General features: G+C 36.6%; 1 protein-coding gene across 2 annotated transcripts; it reads left to right on the top strand.

Annotated features, from left to right (window-relative positions):
• The first annotated feature begins 11529 nt into the window (after window positions 1-11529).
• On the top strand, window positions 11530-20769 carry LOC112697450 (transcriptional corepressor LEUNIG). 2 transcript variants are annotated; one of them, XM_025750630.3, is made up of 18 exons: window positions 11530-11950; window positions 12482-12579; window positions 12698-12807; window positions 13738-14145; window positions 14239-14318; window positions 14456-14534; window positions 14620-14695; window positions 14905-14954; window positions 15478-15789; window positions 15896-16090; window positions 16937-17182; window positions 17292-17409; window positions 18364-18473; window positions 18645-18794; window positions 19190-19345; window positions 19495-19611; window positions 19866-20072; window positions 20338-20769. In XM_025750630.3, exons 1-18 carry the CDS (start codon window positions 11919-11921, stop codon window positions 20479-20481), a joined length of 2688 nt encoding a protein of 895 aa, XP_025606415.1. In that variant the 5' UTR covers window positions 11530-11918; the 3' UTR covers window positions 20482-20769. The 2 variants fall into 2 exon arrangements, with proteins under 2 accessions (XP_025606415.1, XP_025606414.1); XM_025750629.3 differs by having other exon boundaries at window positions 17265-17409.
• Window positions 20770-21948: the final 1179 nt, after the last annotated feature.

Below are 21948 nucleotides of genomic sequence, written 5' to 3'. Positions count from 1 at the left end.
ATGAAACTGTTGGCTGTTGCATTTTTCATGTTATTTAAATCAAATTTTCATGTAAATCAATTTATGTTTTGTTGATTTGTACTGGAAATATGAAAGTGTTGGATTATATGCTTGATTTGAATCATGTCTTGCTGAATATGGAATTTAACTATTTAAGAATTCAATCTAAGGTTGCTGTCTTGCTGAATAGGGAATAGGAACTAGGGAATTCAAAATGAAACCAATCAGGATGTAGTTCCACATTTGTCAGATGAAGAGCAACTTGCTGACTTCGAAATCACTCCTTGGATTTAGTTTATCTGTTTATGAGTTGTTATCCATTTGTGTTTAATTAAGATACTAATGTACTAGTACTAAGTACTAACTACTTTCATGTTTATCTTTGTATTAATTATATTTAGACTTTGAAACTTGGTTGTTTTTAAAATGTTGGTGAAGAACTAACGATATGTATTTTGAATTTATTAAGTTTATGACTATTTTAGTATTTTTAGTATTTTATATTTTTTATTCATGTGAAACCGGTTTTACCGGTTCAACCAACGGTTTATCGGTTGAACTAATAAACCAGTAAACCAGTAACCTGACCGGTTCGATCACCGGTCCGGTTCTTACAACTATGTTCTCTTCCAATTTCCCTGCTAAGTCCCAACACAAAAAGGGTGAGCAAATGACATCTAAGTATATACGCCAACATATTAGAACTCCAGGTACAGACAGGTAACAAAAGCCATATTAAATAATATAAAAATTGCTGCAGATGATTGATTTCTATAATTAACCAAGTTGCTAGTAAATAAAATTGTATTCATCCAACAATCAACTAGACTATACATAGAGTGACAATGTACATGTCCCATATTGCTAGCCAGATACATCTATAAATCAGCACCCTCTTCTCCAGCATCGATGGCGTCAGTCGGGGATTCTTCTAAATTGCCATCCATTGTCAATGAAAGACCTTCAACATCACATTCTAACAAATCAGTCAAACTTGGTTGGAGAGAAAGTTCGACCTCACAGTGTTCATTGTATTCATCCATATCAAACAAATCTCTCAGTTTGACATGGACTACTACACTCCAGTCCTTATCAACTTCACCGTCCACATAGTATACAAGGCGAGCCTCGGATGCAAGAATATACGGCTCGTCATCTTTGCGATCACCACAGTGAATCGGATTACTAAAGTTAACACAGGTGTGTCCCAAAATGTCTTGATTTATGTCTCTACCAGACATGGTGTCTGTCCAGAGGCACCTAAACAAGGCCATTGTAAATTGACCACTGTAATTCAGCTCAACAATATCTACCAATCTTCCATAATACGAGACGCCACCAATAACAACATTACTGTCACGAGCGCTTGCATAACTTCTAGTGTCAGAAGTGACACAGACCCCACTATTCTGGGTTCTCATCCCATCCTCTCTCGACAGAGTTCTAAACTTAAACCCGTTTACGTTGTATGCCTTAAAGCGCCTTGCCTGAATATTGGGGCCACATGCGAGCCACTGTAGTTATCTTGAGTGCATAGTACTTCCCAGTGGTATCTGACAAGCAACAATTTTACATTTACACAGTTAAGAAACAGAAAGCAAGATACTATCGAAACTATAAATGGAAGTAGGGGTGGCAGGAGTACCCGAACCCGCGGGTACCCGCCCCGCCCCAACCCGGTCGAGGCGGGTTTAAACCCGACCCGAAGCGGAACGGGTTTTGATCGGGGCGGGGCGGGGTCGGGGTCAAGCTAAACCCGCCCCTACCGGCCCCGGAGTACATATATATATGCAATTTAAACATTTAGGGTTCCTTATCCTTACAGCCACTGTCTTCATACGCGTCCCTTCAGCCCCAACCCTAGCAGAGAAGAAGGAAGGAAAATCACTTCCTCTTCTCCACAGACCCCAGTGAACCTCAAATCTGGTCACCTTCATAGCTTCAGTGCGCTGTCGAGCCTTCCGTCAAGCTTGTCGCCGTCGCTGCGCTGCCATCCTACCGAGCCGAGTCGCTGCCATTGCGGTGTCGTCCTGTTGACGCCGTATCGCCACGCTACCGAACGCTCGAAGCCTCGAACCTAATCATCGTTGCTGCACTACCGAAGCTACTGAGTACTGAACCAGTGAACCCCTCTTTCTCACCGTCTTCCTCCAACACGTAAGTTCCCCTATTTTTGACTCTCTGCGCTGCCCTCTTAGATAATATTTTTTCAGGGCTCTTAAATGTCCATATCCTACTTCTTGGTTATAAAAATTTGAAGTTAGAAACATTGGCATCAAGGTATCTATTCAATTGGTTAGTGATTTGGTAATTTCCTTTATTTAGATTTATTACGTTGTCCATAAAATGTGGACCATGCAGGCAATTTGCATAAGAGGAAGAATTTTAATCTTGTCTATCTTGTCAAGCAAGAGCTTAAAAGAATTTAAATTGCATTCTTTTTAGGGGTACTGTTGAATTGCATTGCTTAAAACTATAGTTCCAATGATTGGTACTGGTTTTTCATCTTTTGTATGAATGCTGATTTTTCTAACTTATTATTTAAGATGATTTGTGCATGTTGTTGCTAACTTGATAACTTTTTCTTTCATTGCATTCTAGTGTACTTCTTTTATTCATTATTTATTTATTTATTTATTAATCTAAATGGCTCAAAATTGAGGAGGATGGCATACTGAGAATTTATATTACCTTCATTGCATTCTAGTGTACTTCTTTTATGTTGTTTTGCCTAGCTTTTCTCTAACTTTATTCTCATTAAATTAATGTGCTGCTTCGGGTATATTTGAAACATGGACATAGATTTGTAAATAATTTGAATTTGATTTGTAAATAACTTTATTCTCATTAAGTTAATTTGATTGGTAAATAATTTGATTTGCTTCTATAAATTTACTAAATTGTATTTAGTATTTAAACTTTTATAATATAATGTGGTTGATATCTCTCTACAATTGTTTTGATATATATGTCTTAGTGTAGTTGTTATCTAGTGAGCTATCTTATGCTTAAAGTCCATACTCCAATTATTTGTCATGAAGGTTTTTCTGGATATATGTACTTCACCAACCACTGATAGTTACTAAGAAACTTCTTTTTGAATTTTTCATCATTTTGTTTTTTGTTGATAAAAAAAGGTGGCACAACTTCAGATCTTGACTGGTAGCTAGGAAATTATTCTCCTAAATTACTTTATTTGATTGCAGTTCTTTATTTTTCATTTTAAATTGTTATCGCCTATAGTATTTTTCATGATGTTGGCATGTTGCAACTGGTTATATATGTTGATTGAGAATGAGGCTATCATATTCATGCTTTAGATCAACAGAACAATAAAAAATTAGTACTTTTATAGTTTATACTAGTATTTACAATCTAATACTTACCTATGCTATAATGCTTCTTTGTAAAGTTTTCAAAGTGCTTCCCACTTTTACATTAGCAAAGATTCAAGAATTGAAGGATCTTGAAGAGGAAGCTAAGAGGAACCAATCCTTGAAATATCTCTTGCTATCTCCTTCTGGTGACTTTGTGATTTCTTATTATGGAAATAAAGTAAGCTACTAATTAATTAACTTTGTAAACTAAAACATATGTAGCAGTTTCCAAATGTGATTGTGTGTATATTTATTCATTCATTCAGATAGATGTTTTTGAATTCAAAAGCAAGATGGTTGAGCTTTATTTCTCATCGAGTTCATATGAAAGATCACTTAATTTATTTTTGATCTGGTGAAGTTTTATGACAAGTTAAGGTCAGATGAGAAGAGCTTTGAGATTGTGATAATACCTCTTGATGAGTAAGAAGAATCCTTTAAGAAAGGATTGGAAAGTATGCCTTGATTGTCATTGTCTTTTGAGGACAAGAACGGTGAAAAATGAACAAAAATAAAGATTGAATTCTCTTTTATATTAATGTTGTAATTTTTTATTATGGTGTTAAATTTATAGTGATCAAACATTAGCTTTTTTTAATTTCAAGTTATTGACATTGTATGAATTTTATGTTTGTATTTTAATTTATACATGAATTTTAAGTTTTTGTCTTAATTTATATATGAATATGTAAAAATTAAAATGTTATTTAATTTTTACAGGGGCGGGTAAGGGTGGGGCGGGTACCCGCAGGGGCGGGTTAGGGTACTACAGTCTACTACTTGCGGGTAGTGACGGGGCGGGTAGTATATGATTAACAGGACGGCAGGGCGGGGTCGGGCAGGGCAAAAACCCGTCCCTACCTGCCCCACTGCCACCCCTAAATGGAAGGGGCATTCAATAAATTCAACTTATGCTTGAACCACTCGGCGAATTCTCTGTGGACAACCTTGTCAATGTGAGCTTGGTTTCTTTTTCCAATATTTCACATGTTTCTTTTTGTCAAGGTCCTAAAATCTCCATGCATACCAAGGGGTAAGAAATCAAAGGTTTTCACAAATGTTGCATTCGGGTACATAATGAACCAATTTGAAATAAATGCACTTACTCTAAGAAATTCTCTACAACTGTGCAATTAACCAGTACGTGACAATGTGCTTAAAGTCTCTCGGTTGGTGAAAGATTAAAAAATGCCACAGCACCCACCGCCTTGCCAATCAGTGGGAACATGCTTGTCATGTTATTATTCACATCTTCACTCGGTCGATCATCAACACGCATTGGTCGATTGATCCTGCTCTCAACATTATCAAAATATCTTGAACAAAAAGTGAGAATCTCATCGGATAAGTAGCCCTCTGCAATTGATCCTTCTGGTGCTGCCCTATTATGCACATACTGCTTGAGACGACATAAGTACCTTTACGAGCAAGATATGTGTGTTAGGTTGTTAGCTATCGGAATAATAGCAAGGTAAAATTAATCACATAGTTACCTTTCAATTGGATACATCCACCTATAATACACCGGGCCCACTAGGCGTATATCTCTTCGACGAGATGCTCGGTTAGGTGTACCATGACTGTGAAGAAAGACGGTGGAAAAATTATCTCCATGCGACAAAAAGTGAGGACCACATGTTCCTGGAGGAGAGGAAGCTGTTGAGGGTCTACAGATTTACTGCATAATCGTCGAAAGAAAGTTGAGAAATCAGCCAAGACGACTGACACTAGGGCAAGCAATACATTCCTCGATGCAATTGGGAGAAGATGTTCCATTAGAGTGTGATTGTCGTGACTTTTCAAGCTGGATAGTTTTCGCTACTGTAAGTCAACATAGCGAGAAATGTTGCTTGAGTGACCATCTGAGAATACCACATTCTTTAAATTCCTAAGAAAGACGTCCTTCTGTGAGTTTGACATGGAAAATATTACAGTGGGATACTTTCCATCTTCCCGTGGCCAGAGTTCACGCCCGATTCCCATCAGCTGGAGGTCTTTTCGAGCTTTGAGGTTGTCCTTGGATTTACCATTGTCGTTTAGTATCGTGTAGATTATGTTGTCGTACACATTCTTCTCTATGTGCATCACTTCCATGTTGTGACGCAATAAATTATACCCCAATATGAGATTTCAAAGAATATACTCCTCTTTTTCCAAGGAGACTCGTCTTGCAATGCAACCTGTTGTTCGCGTGCTCTTTTACCGGTAACCATTTACACCTTGCCAAGCGTGGCATGCACATGACTGAAGGTGATCTACCTGACAATTTGATAGGGGGATCTCTGTTCTCTACCTTGCCATCAAATCTGACCTGGTCTTGCCGAAATCTGTGGCCTTGACTCAGAAAGCGCCGATGACCCATGAAACACCATTTCTGACTGAAGGTGAGTTGGTTAGACTCAGCATCCAAGTTCCACGTAGGACAAGCTCTCCCACCGTAAGTATTCCACCCATATAAGTTGCCCAATCCTGGAAAATCGCTGATTGTCCACATCAACGCAGCATACATCTTGAATGTTTTTTCTCGCTAACATCGTACATCTCAACACCACCCCACAACTGCTTTAACTCATCTATCAAGGGTTGTAGGTAGACATCTATATCATTACCAGGCATCTTGGGACCTGGAATAATCATAGAGAGCAAGAAAGAGCTGGGTTTCATACAACTCTACAGAGGTAGGTTGTACGGGATGAGAATCACGGGCCAGATCGAGTACCTTGAGCTGAGATTTCCGAAGGGATTAAGGCCATCGCTAGCCAAGGCTAAGCGAACGCTGCACAGATCGCTACTGAAGTCAGTATATCTTCTGTCAAAGGCATTCCATGCCTCTCCGTCCCTTGGATGCCTCAAAAAATCATCTGAGTTAGGACCTTTCTTGTGCCACAACATGTCAACGAATGTTTTACTGGACATGAACATTCGCTGCAGTCATGGAACAAGGGGAAAGTAACGAAGAACCTTCGCCGCCTGGGGCTTCCCATTCTTCTTAATAACCACGTTGATCCTGACAATGGAATTCCTCCGAGGCTTTTGCTTCCATCTCGAGGTCCCACACAGCTTGCACCTAGACAGTTTTTAATCGCTTCCCTGATATAGCATGTAGTCATTCAGACATGCATCTATCTTCTTGTATGCAATGCCGAGCTTTCTTATGATCTTCTTGGCATCGTGCAGTGAAGCCGAAATCTTTGCATGCTCAAAGGCGTCCCCCAAGAGCTCTAGTATCATCCCAAAGGCCTTGTCGCTCACTTCACACATGCACTTTATATGGTATAGCCTCACCAAGAAAGCCAGCTTCAAGAATTTCGAGCATCCCAGATACAATTCATGCTCTCCATCTTCAAGTAGCTCATCAAAATCATGGGCCGCGTGACTAGGTTCGCTATACAAATACGGTAACTCTTTGGCATCCCCCAAAATGTTCGTTGCCTGAGTCTTCTTCATCGGAAATTAAACCTTGGAAGTTGAATGCCTCATTAACCATGTCGCATATTGGATCTTGGCGGACGCTACACGGTTCACCTTCTTGTCTCTCACTTGAGCACTCTCCTACGCGTCTCTCACAGTGATGCAACCAAACGGTATAATTGGTAGGAAAAGGTTTCAGCAGCAGATAATCGTAGGCATCATCTCTAGTTTGGAAAAGTTGGAACCCACACGAAGGACATGGACAATGTATCATCCCATCGGATGATGCATTGGCAAATGCGAAGTCCAAAAATGTGTTCAAACCGGCCTTGTATTCGTCACTATCTTGTGGCTTTGAGATCCAACTCTTATCTATGTCTACTTTAATGGAATCATGTAATCAAAATAATAAATATATAAAGAGGTAATATAGATAGAAAATCTTTCAAAAAAATTCGGGCAAATTGTCAAAAGAAATATCTTAAATTTATCACAATTACGTAATGTTCAAAGAATAATATATTTTAATTCAATAAGTAATACTAGAGAGAGAAAAGGAGGATAACTTAGAAATGAAATAGAGACAAAGGTATTTGTATCAAGGAAAATAGATAGCATGCGAATGGTATTAGGAAGGTTGCTTACTCATGGTAAAATTTTGCACTTTTAAAAAATTACTGGAAGAAAGAAACTCTGAGTCCAATGCCAAATAAAGAACTAGAAAAAATATGCTTCCTTATAAAATAAAAAAGGAAGAACAAATAGAAGTTAGAGTTTAAAATTAGAACAAACAAAAAGTCAATAAAAAATCACAGTGAATCAAGTTGAAATCTGAAATCAAATTGAATCAGTAACCTTGATAATATAAAGAAGTTGCAAATAACAATTTCTTCAATACTACCCTCATGGAATAATAAACGCTTGTTGTTTCAAACATTTGTGAAAATGGATCATCATTTGTTCATGCAGCTCAGAGAATATGATAAACAAGCTCATACTATGTACTTTTAGGTTCCATGTATGTTCACCGATTAAATGTAAGGTGGAGAATGAAGGCTAATTAATGAAAATGAAAATCTCAATAAAATAGACAACCATAAATCAGGAAGCATAACTTATTAACAGCATTAAAAGTTCTGTTGGATAAGAATAGTCACCAGCCAAGAAAATATAAGTACATGTACACTAATGCCTAATTGCCAAGAATAAGATTTTAGGAGAGTTGGTCATTGACATGAAGCAAACACATATTGATAAGATTTCTAATCATTCCCAATAAGAAAACCAAGTTATAGTACAACCTAGAAAGTACAAATCCTGGAGCCAATTTATTATCAAATGAAGCAAGAAGTATCAGGCACAGACAGAAAAGGGAGTAATTTTCAAGAAATCAAGTACCTGCGTCCTCTTTCTTGCACTCACGCAGGGGGATTCCAAGAATTCTCTTCGGTATTCAGCACTGTTATACACATAGGCAAAATAAAAATTCAGAGCTGATTGAAATTCTATGATGAACTAACAGCATCAAATGTATCATGTCAACCTTGTATTATTGTAAAAACCCAAGAGTAATGCTCTGACTAACAACTCCCAGTTTGTGCTCAGCAGCATCTCGAACTTGTTCTTCAACAGTTTGGACCTTTTAACACCAAATGCGAAGTTAGATACTTCGGTAATCATGACAGTTTGGCACAATATAAACGTAATTACCATATTGGCACAAGCATGGCCTTATTAGCATCAGAGACAATTAAATGATAAGTTCGTCCAAAACATGCCTAAGACTAGAAGTATATCACAGATTTTATGGTATGAGGATGCAGCAAAAAATATCCAGATAAAGATGCTTGTGATCCACGATTAGGCTTGTACAGCAGATATGGGTGCTTCCCATTCATAAATCTCACTAAAAAAACCTGATACCCATAATTGTTAGGCTATAAACTAAACTCCATTATCCAGCAGCCTTGACTGCATCTTTCCATTGATTATCTTATAAAGTTACACTTTTATGAAAATCAAATAGAAAAAACTCCAAAGAAACAGACAACAAAACCAGTTTTAGATTAAATTATAACCATGACAATGAAAGTTTGTTGATTTAGTTAGCTAACTGAAAATAAAAGCTTATTGATGGTAATATACTTTGAAAATTCTGTTGGAGCTGTATCTATGTATATTGGTATCTTATTCAAGAGCTAACTGACTATTTGCTAACTAAAATCAAACCTTAATGCTATTCATATAGTTATATTATGAAGGAGCTAACTAACTACATGCTTTTCTTCTTATTGCTTACTTAACACTTTACATGCTTTTTTACAGAAAAGGATAAAACTAATGAAATAAACAGTGTGTCCTTATTTTCAATGATTACCAAAAGCTGTTATATATCAACATCTTGTTAAGAAATCTACAAAATCCATTGAGATCCTACTGCTGCACACGTCTTGGTCAGGGTATTTGGCAACCAGCGTTTGTTTCTTACTGGAGTAAACTTGACAAATCCAACATGAGCAGCTGCTACTCAGCTAGCAATTCTAGTATTAACATTCATGTATTCTGGCGTTGCCATTATTAGCCACCACCACCGTGAGACAAACTCTTACATGTCCAAGTCATTGAGAATGCAACTTTGTAATAGGATTCACTATTTTGGATATTTGTTAATAGGATTCACTATTTTGGACTTTGATTCTAAATGTAATTTAAATAATTGAATCATTGAACCCATAAAATTTCAACAGTAATCTCCTTTGCCTTTTCCTCTCCCCCAACCCCCAACCCGTCAACCCGCCAACCAGCCAAAACCCAAACCATTTCATAAAATTAATTTTAGCCAAATCACATCTTTTTTTTTTCACCCTTTAGGGAACAGAAAGTTGTGTAGACCAAACCATATCCTTCTCAATGCACAATATCAACACAATATCTATATATGTCTCTGATCCCTGCTTCTAATTCGAAGAAAATCAATGGGCAAAATGTACATTATGTATTATTCGTCTAATTATGCCCATTGCAAAAGTGCAAACTATGTAGAAGAACATCTTGATTTTCAAAGTGGTGTTTTTCCATACTTTACTTTAAGTATGTTGGGATGTGAATTTGGTACAAAGCTGGTGGCTTTAACTATGGGGCTTCTCTAGCTCAAATAAGCATTATCGAGGGACCGGAGAGCTATATACTATGTTATTTTCTCCTTTTATCATGTTTGTTTCATGCTTTAACCTTATTACTATCTGTAACTATTTCTTTTCGATGCAATTTAGAGGATAACACAATAAAATAAAGTAAACAGTGTTTCATAACCAAGAAAATGACCCCTACACTTATAATACTTGTATTAGACTCAATTAATTTTCTTCCTCTTTCCATGGAAGCACAGAGAACTGTTAAGAAAGGTAAATCAGGCAACAGAAAATTGTGTAAACCAAACAGTATAAAAAAAAAGTTCTTTTATCTTTATTTATTTATATAAATTCTCATATATTTAATAATTGGATTACAGCTTTTATGGTTAATTGCATGCCCCTTTACAAGTGTTCAACTTTAATCTTTCAAACAAGATTTCTAAAAACTTAATTGTATCCTGTTCAGATGCTAATTAATTTTAAAAAAATAAAACGACAAAAAAGGCATATGGTGGAAAGAGTTAACAAACGAAGAAGAGGGGTTTTGTACATCCCAGAAGACAACTCGACGAAGCTGATAGGTGATGGACCCTCCGGCGACGGGAAGCACAATGCAGCTCCAGAGGGGAACGGCGGCAAGGATTCGCGCGCGGAAGGGTCGACGAATCTGATTTTGGAATGGTTGACAGCAGGGGGAGAAGGGTAGATCGACAGCCACGTGAGTCAACGGTGACAGAGTAGGGCATGGTGGAGCAGGAAAGAGATTCACGCACTCTGCACTCTCCTTTAGCGGGTTACTGGAATTATTGATTGTGGATATTCTGAAGTGAATTAAGGTAAAATCATCTCCAACTGGTTGTGGAGTCTGACTCTGCTGCTGCTATCAGCTTCATTAACTATGGTTGTCCTCCTGCACATTCATGTGCACCTTTGATTCAAGACATCCGTAACCTGGCGACACATTTTCAGCATATTACTTGGAGTCATGCCCTTCGTGAAGCAAATATAGTGGCGGATCTCCTTGCCAAAAAAGGCCAAGACCTGGAGCTTGGTCTACACATCTTTGATAAGGCCACTCCAGACATTAGCTATGCACTTCTTGGTGACAGTTTAGGGACCCTTAGAATTAGAGGGTCTTAGATTCTTTGTTTTTTTCTTTCCTGTTTGCCTGTTTTGCTGTGTTTTTTCTTTCCTTGTCTTTTGCTGGGGTGCTTAACCCCCCATAGATCACAAAAAAAAAAAGTCTCTAACTGGATTGGGGTTAGCGACGGCCATTCTAAATTCGACACTAAATTAGAGAAATTCGATGTCGGTAGACTGATTTGGAATGAAATCTCTACTATTCACCATGAATTGCTGCTGTTGGAGATTTTGCAGATAGTTTGCCACAGGCATCCCCCATTTCTATTGTAGTGATTATAAATGACAAAAAAAAAAAAGAGACCGTGTCCCTAGTCAACTATGCCGCTCGTTCTTTGAAAATTAGCATCCAAATACTATGATTTAATTAGTTAACATTAAACATTAATCATTAATCATTATTCATTAATCATTTCACTGCACGTCACCCTCGATTTATATTCTCCCAATCATACCCAAAATTAATTAAGCCGAATCAAACTTTTACCTTAACCGTCGGTCAAGTTGAAAATTAAATCATAAATATGAGACGGGTTGATTTTCGGAATCCTAATTAAAATCCCTATTTATGTTTCCATATTTTCCCTAAAAGCTTTCGAGGCGTCGTCGTTTTTGTTCACACCTTCATTTCATACCCTTTCGATTTCTCTCTCTCTCTCTCTCTCTCTCCTTAGCTTCATTTCTCTTCTCTTTCTCTTTCTCTTTCTCTTTCCACAGTGCCTTTTTCTTTTTTCTCTTCATTCTCTCTCTTCTGTGTCAACCCAAATTCTAGTCCTTTGCAACTGCAACCGCAACCAAACTAAACAAACCTTCGAGCTCAAACTCTTTCATTCCCTTAGTACCATTCAATCTCATCATGTCTCAAACTAACTGGGAGGCTGATAAGATGTAAGATATGTTTCTCACTCTCTCTCTTTCTCTATTTTTCTTTTTTAACATTTTTTTTGTTTTCACTGTTTCATGTTTTATCTGTACTTTTTAATTCAGTTTTGAAACATGGGTTTTTTGTCTTAGAGATTATTGTGCTTTACTTTTTGTGATTTGGGATTCTGGGGTTGGGGTGTTCTTTTTCGATTTGGGTTTGGTTTTGGTTTATCTGTCTCATTTTTGGCTCCATTTGTATTGTATTTCGCAAATGTGTGTGAATATTTTGATGGGTATGTTAGGGTTTTCATAACCATGTGGAAGTACAAGGGTGAAATTTTTATTTTTTTGGTTCTTTAAGCTGAAGAAAATTGTAGCTTCTGGTTGTTGAACTCTTTCATTCTTGGCTGCATTTGGGGCTTGCTGATGATTTTTAGTTACTGGGGTTTTGTGATGTGTTCTGTGATGTTATTCGATGTAAAGGTGAAAACTTTGGTTTCTCTCATGGTTGAACTGGCTCATGAAACATGCTCTTTATACTGTGTGAGATTTCAGGTTAGATGTTTACATCCATGATTACCTTGTGAAGAGGGACTTGAAGGCTTCAGCTCAGGCTTTTCAAGCTGAAGGGAAAGTATCCTCGGACCCCGTTGGTGAGCTATTTGGAAAACAAAGAAGCTAATTAATGCTTACTTTTTGTCCATTTTATTATCTTTTTTACTGGCGTAGAAGTTCATTTTACTAATTTGGTTCCTTGTTTTGCGATTTCAGCTATCGATGCTCCCGGAGGATTTCTATTCGAGTGGTGGTCGGTTTTCTGGGACATATTTATTGCCAGGACTAATGAGAAGCACTCAGAGGTTGCCGCCTCGTATATTGAGGTTGAATTGAAAATCGGTTTTCACTGTTTTTTGTGATTTGCATACTACTACTACTACGCCTAGGTCGGGTGATTATTGCTGGATATTTGTTGATGGAACAACTGAATTGAGATGGATTGGCTGTTGATTAACTTTCACTGTACCAATTCATAAGAATTTTTTTTACATTCAATTGCATGCAACTTCCAAGATTGTGCTTCCTGACTAATAAATTGTTTGATTAGCTGCTTCTAGGTGTAATGCAACTGTCTGGGGAGGTTGGGGTACTTTCTTTAGGTTCAGATTTTATTTTATTGAACACGTTCCTAGAAAGATGTTAATCGTTTATCCAAGTTGTTGATCAGGTGGTTAGCAGTTTGATATCATGGGTCTGGGTTTGAGTAGTTAGGAATATCAATTAGTAACAATAGCATAAATTTAAGTGATGAAGAGGGGTAGTTGAGAAAGTAGAAGCTGAGACAATAAGTATTCTTGTTCACAAATCATTGTATTCTCGTTCATAAATCATATACTTTGTCTTGGCATTGTTCTAAACCACACTATTTGACCCCAGACAATATTTTTCAGCATGTGATGATTTATGTACTAGAAAGGGTGATAATTTAATGGCTTTTGACTTTTCTCATTTTCACCAGCATAACATAAATGGTTGCTTACAGACAACTTTGAATGCATGAGCAAATTTAGGAAAAGAAAAATTGAATAGATGATTAGTAGGCTTCTTGGGTCTCTACATTTTTTATGAGGTGTTTGAACCTGTTATATCTCAACTTCTTAGTTTACTTGTTTAATAATATTTCCCATTTAGCCTTACTTCTCCATTACGTCTCTTGATTTCCCTTCCTTGAAATGAACTGTGATCAATTTATCACTTTTTCTTATTTGAGAGACCCTTGACTTTTATGGTACTTTTTGAAACTCACTTTGCAGACACAATTAATTAAGGCTAGGGAACAACAGCAGCAGCAACAGCAGCCGCAGCCACAACCCCAGCAGTCACAACATCAACATCAACAGCAGCAGCAGCAGCAACAACACCACATGCAGATGCAACAGCTCCTGTTGCAGAGGCAGGCCCAGCAGCAGCAGCAACAACAACAACAACAACAGCAGCAGCAGCAGCCGCAGCAACAGCAGCAACAACAGCAGCCACAGCAGCAGCAACAGCAGCAACCACCCCAACAACAACAGGGTAGGGATAGGGCTCATCTCTTGAATGGGGGTACCAATGGGTTAGTTGGAAACCCTGGCACTGCTAATGCAATGGCAACAAAGATGATCGAGGACAGGTTAAAACTGCCCCTTCAGAGGGATTCTTTGGATGAAGCAGCAATGAAGGTAAGGTGTTATGGTTACCTAGTCAATTAGTTATAATATGAAGTACTGATTTTATGACACGTATTCATGGTTTCTTGATGGTATTTTATACAGCAAAGATTCGGAGACCAACTCATGGACCCAAATCATGCCTCAATATTGAAGTCATCTGCAGCTCCTGGCCAGCCTTCAGGGTGATTTCCTTAAACCCTTGAAAATTAACACACACACACATTCTGTTGGCATTTAATTATGTTTTCTACAGTGTGTTATGGTATTCTCTATAGCAGTTGATGTTGATTTTGTTTGCATTGAAATTTTTTGAATTCAGGCAAGTTTTGCATGGTGCTGCTGGTGCGATGTCTCCACAAGTTCAAGGTCGAAGTCAGCAATTACCAGGGTCTACTCCGGTATGCTATTGTTATTAGAGTGTTCTCTGGTTACTTCTTACATTGGTTGATAGCTGCTTTCCTCTGACTTGTCATCTGGAAACAGGACATTAAGAGTGAGATTAATCCTGTTTTAAATCCCAGAGCTGCGGGGCCTGAAGGATCACTAATAGGAATGCCTGGTATTACTGATCTTGTTCTCTTTCTAATGTAACTAGTTTCTATTATTCCATTGAAGTGGTATTTGGTACCTGTCTTGTATCTTCTTTGCAGTTTATTATTGTTAACCCTGTCTGTTGAGAATATTTTAGTATTTAATGATGAAAGTTTTATGATGTTTTGCACAATTCTCGTGCACAGATTTAGTTAACGGGAGTTTTTCTTGTGTCAGGATCAAATCAAGGCAGCAACAATTTGACTTTGAAGGGGTGGCCACTCACAGTGAGTAATTGTTTATAGTTTAACTTAGTCTTCAGTCTTCATTTTATTGCATGTAATTGTTTGTACACATAATCATGTTTTTGCTCTTGCTAATCTTTGTCATTTTTTCTGAATAAAGAACTCTTTTCCTTGAAAAGATTTAGTATCCTGGAGTGTCTTTGCAGAGTGAGACTTGTAGGCTTCTTTCCTTTTGAGTGTGTTTGGAATCAATAAAAATTGGAAATTAATCGAATTAAAAATCTAATTCAGAGTTTGGCATCTAATAAAAATGGAAGTCAATTAAATTATAATCCATTGGAATTAGATAATTTGAATTATGAAATCATGTCATTTTTTTAAAGATTTGTAGGGAAGTGAATTGATTTGGTTTTTTTTTTTAACAATTTAAAGACGTTCTTATCTTTTATGGCTGTAATTGTATGCAATAACTGTAGTGAATATCTCTTTGACACATATAATGATGAAAGTCTTAGCTAAGTGAGTTATTAAATTTGAACTATCGGTTTCTTCTTTCGCTTCCTAGGGGTTGGAGCAATTACGGTCTGGTCTACTTCAGCAGCAAAAACCTTTCATGCAAGCCCCACAGCCTTTTCATCAGCTTCCAATGTTGACACCCCAGCATCAGCAACATCTTATGTTACAAGCACAACAAAATCTGGCATCACCATCTGCTAGTGATGATAGTAGAAGACTCAGAATACTAATGAATAATAGGAACATGGGGTTAAGTAAGGATGGTCTTTCAAATCCGGTGGGGGATGTACCAAATGTTGGATCACCACTTCCAGGTGGTGGTCCCCCGTTTCCTCGTGGAGATACAGATATGTTAATGAAGGTGCTTGCTCCCTTGTCATTATTTGCTTCACTGTTGTTTTGTAAGCTTCTTAAGATATGCAGTGAATTTCATTAATTGCATATTCTGAATGTTCTTTCATATGTAGTTGAGACTCGCTCAGTTACACCAGCAGCATCAAAATGCCAATCCACAGCAGCAGCAGCAGCTTCAACAGCATGCTCTTTCAAATCAGCAATCCCAGAGTTCAAATCATGGCATGCATCAACAAGACAGAGTAGCAGGAGCTGGCAGTGTCACTGCGGATGGAAGCATGTCAAACTCCTTTAGAGGAAATGATCAGGTCAGTCCTTTTATGATTGTCCCAATACAACGCATATTTTAGGCATAGCTTTCTCAAATTTGTAAATGCCCTTCGGATATGTTGGAATTATTTGTTGGATATGTTGAAACATTGATGCTTAACTAAAAGTCTGAAACTAATGTATGGCATTGGGGAATTTTATGACTTGTAATTGTATTTTTTTCACTTCGTATTTAATATTTTTCTTCTCATTTTTAATTTTTAACATTTAATTATTCTTTCTTTAATGCTTCAGACGACTTTTTTTTTTTGGCATAGGTACAGTATCCAGAAAGATCATCGATAATTGGACATATTATCATAACTAGTAAATTAATGTAGACAGTTAGCTTATTTTGTTAAATACACTAGATGGTCCTTTATTAACTTCACTCTGATATATAGTTTGCCACTTTGCCTAAATCTAGTAGGCAAGCATTACAATAATGCTTTCATTACACAAGTTTTTATGTATAGGAGCTAGAAAAAGATCTTTATGTGAAGCAATAGATTTGATCCATTGACCATTGGTAACAGCAAAAAAGCATGTTCCATTTGTTTTTTTTTGGTATTTTTTTAATAAATAAATAATACAGCAACGAGAAATTGCAAACTTTGCAACTTCCGCTACTTGTTTGTTAAGTTACATTTTTGCGATATCCTTTGGTCATATATATGGAATAAATTGCATGATACTTTTCCATATGGTTATGATGGACCTGATTTTAGTTTTATTGGTTAACATGAGCATGCATTTGTCGTGAAATTGTTACAGATTTGATTTATGTGCATCATGTAGAGTCTAGAGTAGATTCCTAACACTGTTTTTACTAAATGAACCATAAGGTTTCAAAAAACCAGACTGGGAGAAAGAGAAAGCAGCCTGTATCTTCTTCTGGACCTGCCAATAGCTCAGGAACAGCAAATACGGCAGGCCCATCTCCAAGTTCAGCGCCATCAACTCCCTCCACTCATACACCTGGTGATGTGATGTCAATGCCTGCATTACCTCATAGTAGTAGTTCAACAAAGCCTCTAATGATGTTTGGTACCGATGGCACCGGAACTCTTACATCACCCTCAAACCAGTTGGTGAGTAGCTCCTCTTTGGTTCAATTAACGGAAGGAATATAAATTCCTTGCATATAGACTCATTGCCATTCCATTTTGGCAGTGGGATGATAAGGATCTTGAATTGCAGGCTGACGTGGATCGTTTTGTGGAGGATGGATCTCTTGATGACAATGTTGAGTCTTTTTTATCCCATGATGATACAGATGCTAGAGATGCAGTTGGTCGTTGTATGGATGTAAGCAAAGGTGCAGAAAACACCATTGTTTTTTTTATTACAAAATATTTGTCATCGTCATTGCAATCAATGTTCTCAAGTGTATGCACATGTGAAAATCTTCCCGGTACTTTTTTTTTGTCTTGATCAATAACTTATTTCTTCTTCATAGGTAATTTTGTTATTGAAATATACCCGAACGAATAATAAATCTTGATAGTTAAACACAAAGCAAATATCCTTAATAAACTATGCACCTTTTTTCTTTTTCTCCCTAAAAAGTACAAAGTTGCTTTAGAATATGTATGTCATGTATTTGCTTATGCTTCTTGTTTGAACATGTGGTTAGTTTTGGAATTATGATGATTGTTTCTTGTTAGAACTGTTTATGCTTGCTGGCTTGCTCCATTTGTTACTTGTATGCGGTGCTATACATAAAAAATCAGGTGTCTTTTGTGGGTAACGTGTATGAATGGTAGATCATAATGCATAAATGATCTTAAACAGGAATAAAATCTTAAGTGCAGTTGCATAGTTGCTTTAGAATATTTATGTTTGTACATATGTTTTCCTTTTTGATGTATAACAGATGACATAATAAAATACAAATAGAAAGGAGGACGGGAGATCCTCTCTCCAAGAACCAGAACTAAGAAGAGAACTATCAATGAGATAGAACTGTTCAATCTTTTAACATCCGAGAGGAAACCTTGTAAAAAATGAAAAATCATATGCACTCCAGGGTAGAATAGGAAAACCACAAAATTCAACAAATGACAAAATAACAATCACATACCAACATTAGTCCCTTCCCTCTACCCCCTTACAACTCCTATCTGAAATAAATGATTCCTGTCACTCTTCAATAACACTGTCAGCTGTCATTACACAATCCTCAGGGGTGTTGATTCACAAACTGACAGTGCGATTTGCTTATTAAGGGGTGTTGATTCACAAACTGACGGTGCGATTTGCTTATTTACAGGTTTCACATTTTCTGAAGTAAACTCGGTACGTGCAAGCACAAGCAAGGTCGTCTGTTGCCATTTCTCATCTGATGGGAAATTGCTTGCAAGTGGTGGACATGACAAGAAGGTTACTTTAGACATTTGTGTTGAAAAGTTGCTTTATTTCGTAATCTATCCATTCAATTGACATGCTGACTTTAGGCATCAGCTTTTGAATAGACATGCTTGGAAATTGAAATATACATGTATGTCATGTTTCTTTATAGAATGTGACATATGCTCTCATTTCACAATGCAGGCTGTTTTATGGTACACAGATTCTCTGAAGCAGAAAACTACCCTTGAAGAGCATTCATCGTTAATCACTGATGTCCGGTTTAGCCCAAGCATGCCTCGCCTTGCAACATCTTCGTTTGACAAAACTGTCAGAGTTTGGGATGTTGACAATGTTAGTCCATCATTATGTGTTTCTTCTTATGTTTTATTTCTTGAGATTTAGCTTCTCCGTAGATCCAGAATATATGTTTGAAGTAACCTCTCTATCCACATTGCAAGTAGAGTTTTTATTTCCTCTTTTGGCTGCTTGTGTAGTGTCGGTCTGAGATTATAAAAATGTGTTCTTAGTACTTTAACTTAACTAATGTTCACATTTAGGATAAAATCATCGGATATGTGCACTAATTTCTATTACTAGATTAAAATTCCTATGACTTTAATATCCATTATATGTATATGTAAATGTGGATTAGTTCTTCTGCCTTCTGTCTGTATTTTTTTGGATCGTGTTTTTTGGTACTCCCTGGTTGCTGTTGTGCTTTAGCTGATCTGAAATTACCTATGCAGCCGGGGTATTCTCTTCGCACCTTTACTGGACATTCAACATCAGTTATGTCTCTAGATTTTCACCCGAATAAGGATGACCTTATCTGCTCTTGTGATGGTGACGGTGAGATACGATATTGGAGCATAAACAATGGCAGTTGTGCTAGAGTTGCAAAGGTAGGTTTTCTCAATAACTTCTTCTAAGGGGTTCACTTGCAAGTGAAATACATGATTTTGTCAATGGATGATTTATACATCATGTCGAATATTGTGGCAGAGTGATCATGTACTTAGTTTACTAAACTGACATTTTTCTTGCCAATTAGGGTGGGACTGTGCAGATGAGATTTCAACCTCGACTCGGGAGGTACCTTGCTGCGGCTGCAGAGAATGTCGTATCTATACTTGATGTGGAGACACAAGCATGCCCATATTCGTTAAAGGTTGGTTTTAATATTTGTTTTTCAAATCAATTTGTTGAAGTTATCATAAATAAGTGCTTATTGCTTTGGACTGATATATTCAAATTTATTATGTGATAGACCAACAGTTACTCCTGTTTTAGCATATCTATTTAACCATCAGAAATTCAACTTGGGAAGCTGAATTTATTGTTATTTTCCATTAAGGAAAACAACTTGGATCTAGGTAATTCAGCGTTACTGATTTACTATTAAATGGGTTACTATGATTTTAGGGACACACGAAGCCGATACATTCCGTGTGTTGGGACCCATCTGGGGAGTTCCTTGCATCTGTCAGTGAGGACTCTGTAAGGGTTTGGACTCTTGGAACAGGAACTGAGGGCGAATGTGTTCACGAGCTTAGCTGTAACGGCAACAAGTTCCACTCGTGTGTTTTCCACCCAACGTATTCTTCGCTGCTCGTCATTGGTTGTTATCAGGCAAGTCTACACCCTTTATTTCTTTTTCCGAGTATCTTTGGAATCACAATGTTTTTTCTTTGCTCATCAATACCTCAATTTGTTTGAGTTTGTTGTGGATATATCTCCAGAATGAATAGCAATTAAATCTGATCCATAATATATTTTATAAAAGAAAAACCCTTAGTAGTCCCCTACAATTTTTCATCGTCAAATTCTTAAGGGACAACCATGTCCTTTGATTTTCATGTTAGTGACCGTTACGGATTGTTCTATGTTTATGCAGTCGTTGGAGCTGTGGAACATGTCAGAGAACAAGACAATGACTCTGTCTGCTCATGAAGGTCTGGTCGCCGCGTTGGCAGTTTCAACTGTAAATGGTTTGGTTGCTTCAGCGAGTCATGACAAGTATGTCAAGCTCTGGAAATAAGTAAAAGAGAATCTGATAGTGTTGTGTCAACTATTCTCGAGGATCAATGTTGATAGTAACATGCTTGTAGTTTATTTCGCGCTCTTTGTTTTTTCTTTTTTTCCTTTTTATATTTTTTGGCTGCTGCTTTTGGTGTAATATCTAATTTTATTTTATACGTAATGTAATGTTAGCTAGAGACTTTGTAACGTTTGGTTGGTGTTTTAAACTTATGGCCTTTGTATAATTTCGATTGGATCTTCTTGTATCATTTTTCCGATTAGTAGTGTAACTTGAATTTGCAGCAAACAACTATGATTATGTAAAGTGGGAATTCAAACAATTAAGGACCAATTATTTTATGCTATATTTTATGTAGTTAACTTTGATCAAGACAAAATAAAGAATAAGATATAAGGGAGAAAGTTGGAATAATGCTTCTTGTAGAATTTTGTTGAGAGCCATTTTATCTGGCCTTAAAGATAATATGGCATATAATCAATTAATTGGATCATTGCTTTCAGGACGAGCCCACTGGACCTACTTTCATTCCTCTCTTCCGGGCATAAATGAAGCTAGCTCCAATCCAAATCACATCAACAATAAACTCTACAAGTCATCATTACCATCCTTGTGAGATAAATGATATCATACACGTGAAAAACAAAACAATAAACAGTAACCTCAGATCTAGCGACTTTTTTTAAAATATGATGTTAAGAATGGTGTAATTCTAGAAAATGATCACGTAATGGTGTAATACGTAAATGTGGTATTAATTTTTGTCTTTAACTCGGATTGTTAGTCACGTTTTATCTTAGTTACATGTATAAATCGGGAATCACGATTTTTGTAAGTGAAGGGAGCTACTATGTCTAATCAAGTAATCATTACTTCTCTTCTCTCACTTCCACTCATTTATCTCATTTTCACTCACTCATCTCAACTCTCTTTCTTTTCTGATTTTTAATTCTCTTTCACTCACTCCTCTTAATTTATTCTAATTACGTTTAATAAATTTTTAGATAACTTTTGTATGAATTATTATTATGAAATGGTTTGGAGGTAATTAGGATATTTTTTCTAAAAATGTTTAGCTATTATTAGTATTATTATTGTTATTATTAAAAAGCACTTAGTTAATTAATATTATTACTATTATTGTTTAAAAAATGATTATGGTTAAGGAGATATTATAATAATAGTATTATTATTAAAAAGTATTATTTCAATTATGATTATTGTTATTGTTTGTTATAAACAAAGCTTACGGTTAAGACATTATTATTATTATTATTATTTTAGTTAATTATTATTATTAGAAAAAAAATGCTTAAAGCATTAACATTTTCTTCTAAGAAAATCGGTAACTATGATTTCTTATTACAAATCGTGAAATTCGATTTTTTGATAATTTTTTTAGTATTTTGTAGACAACATATTTAGTATTTTTGTCCTATTCAAAATCGTTACTAACGATTTTTTATG

This window comes from Arachis hypogaea, chromosome 16 (assembly GCF_003086295.3).
Source record: "Arachis hypogaea cultivar Tifrunner chromosome 16, arahy.Tifrunner.gnm2.J5K5, whole genome shotgun sequence".
In the NCBI taxonomy this organism is placed as follows: Eukaryota; Viridiplantae; Streptophyta; class Magnoliopsida; order Fabales; family Fabaceae; genus Arachis; species Arachis hypogaea.
This window is presented reverse-complemented; position numbering and strand designations above follow the sequence as displayed.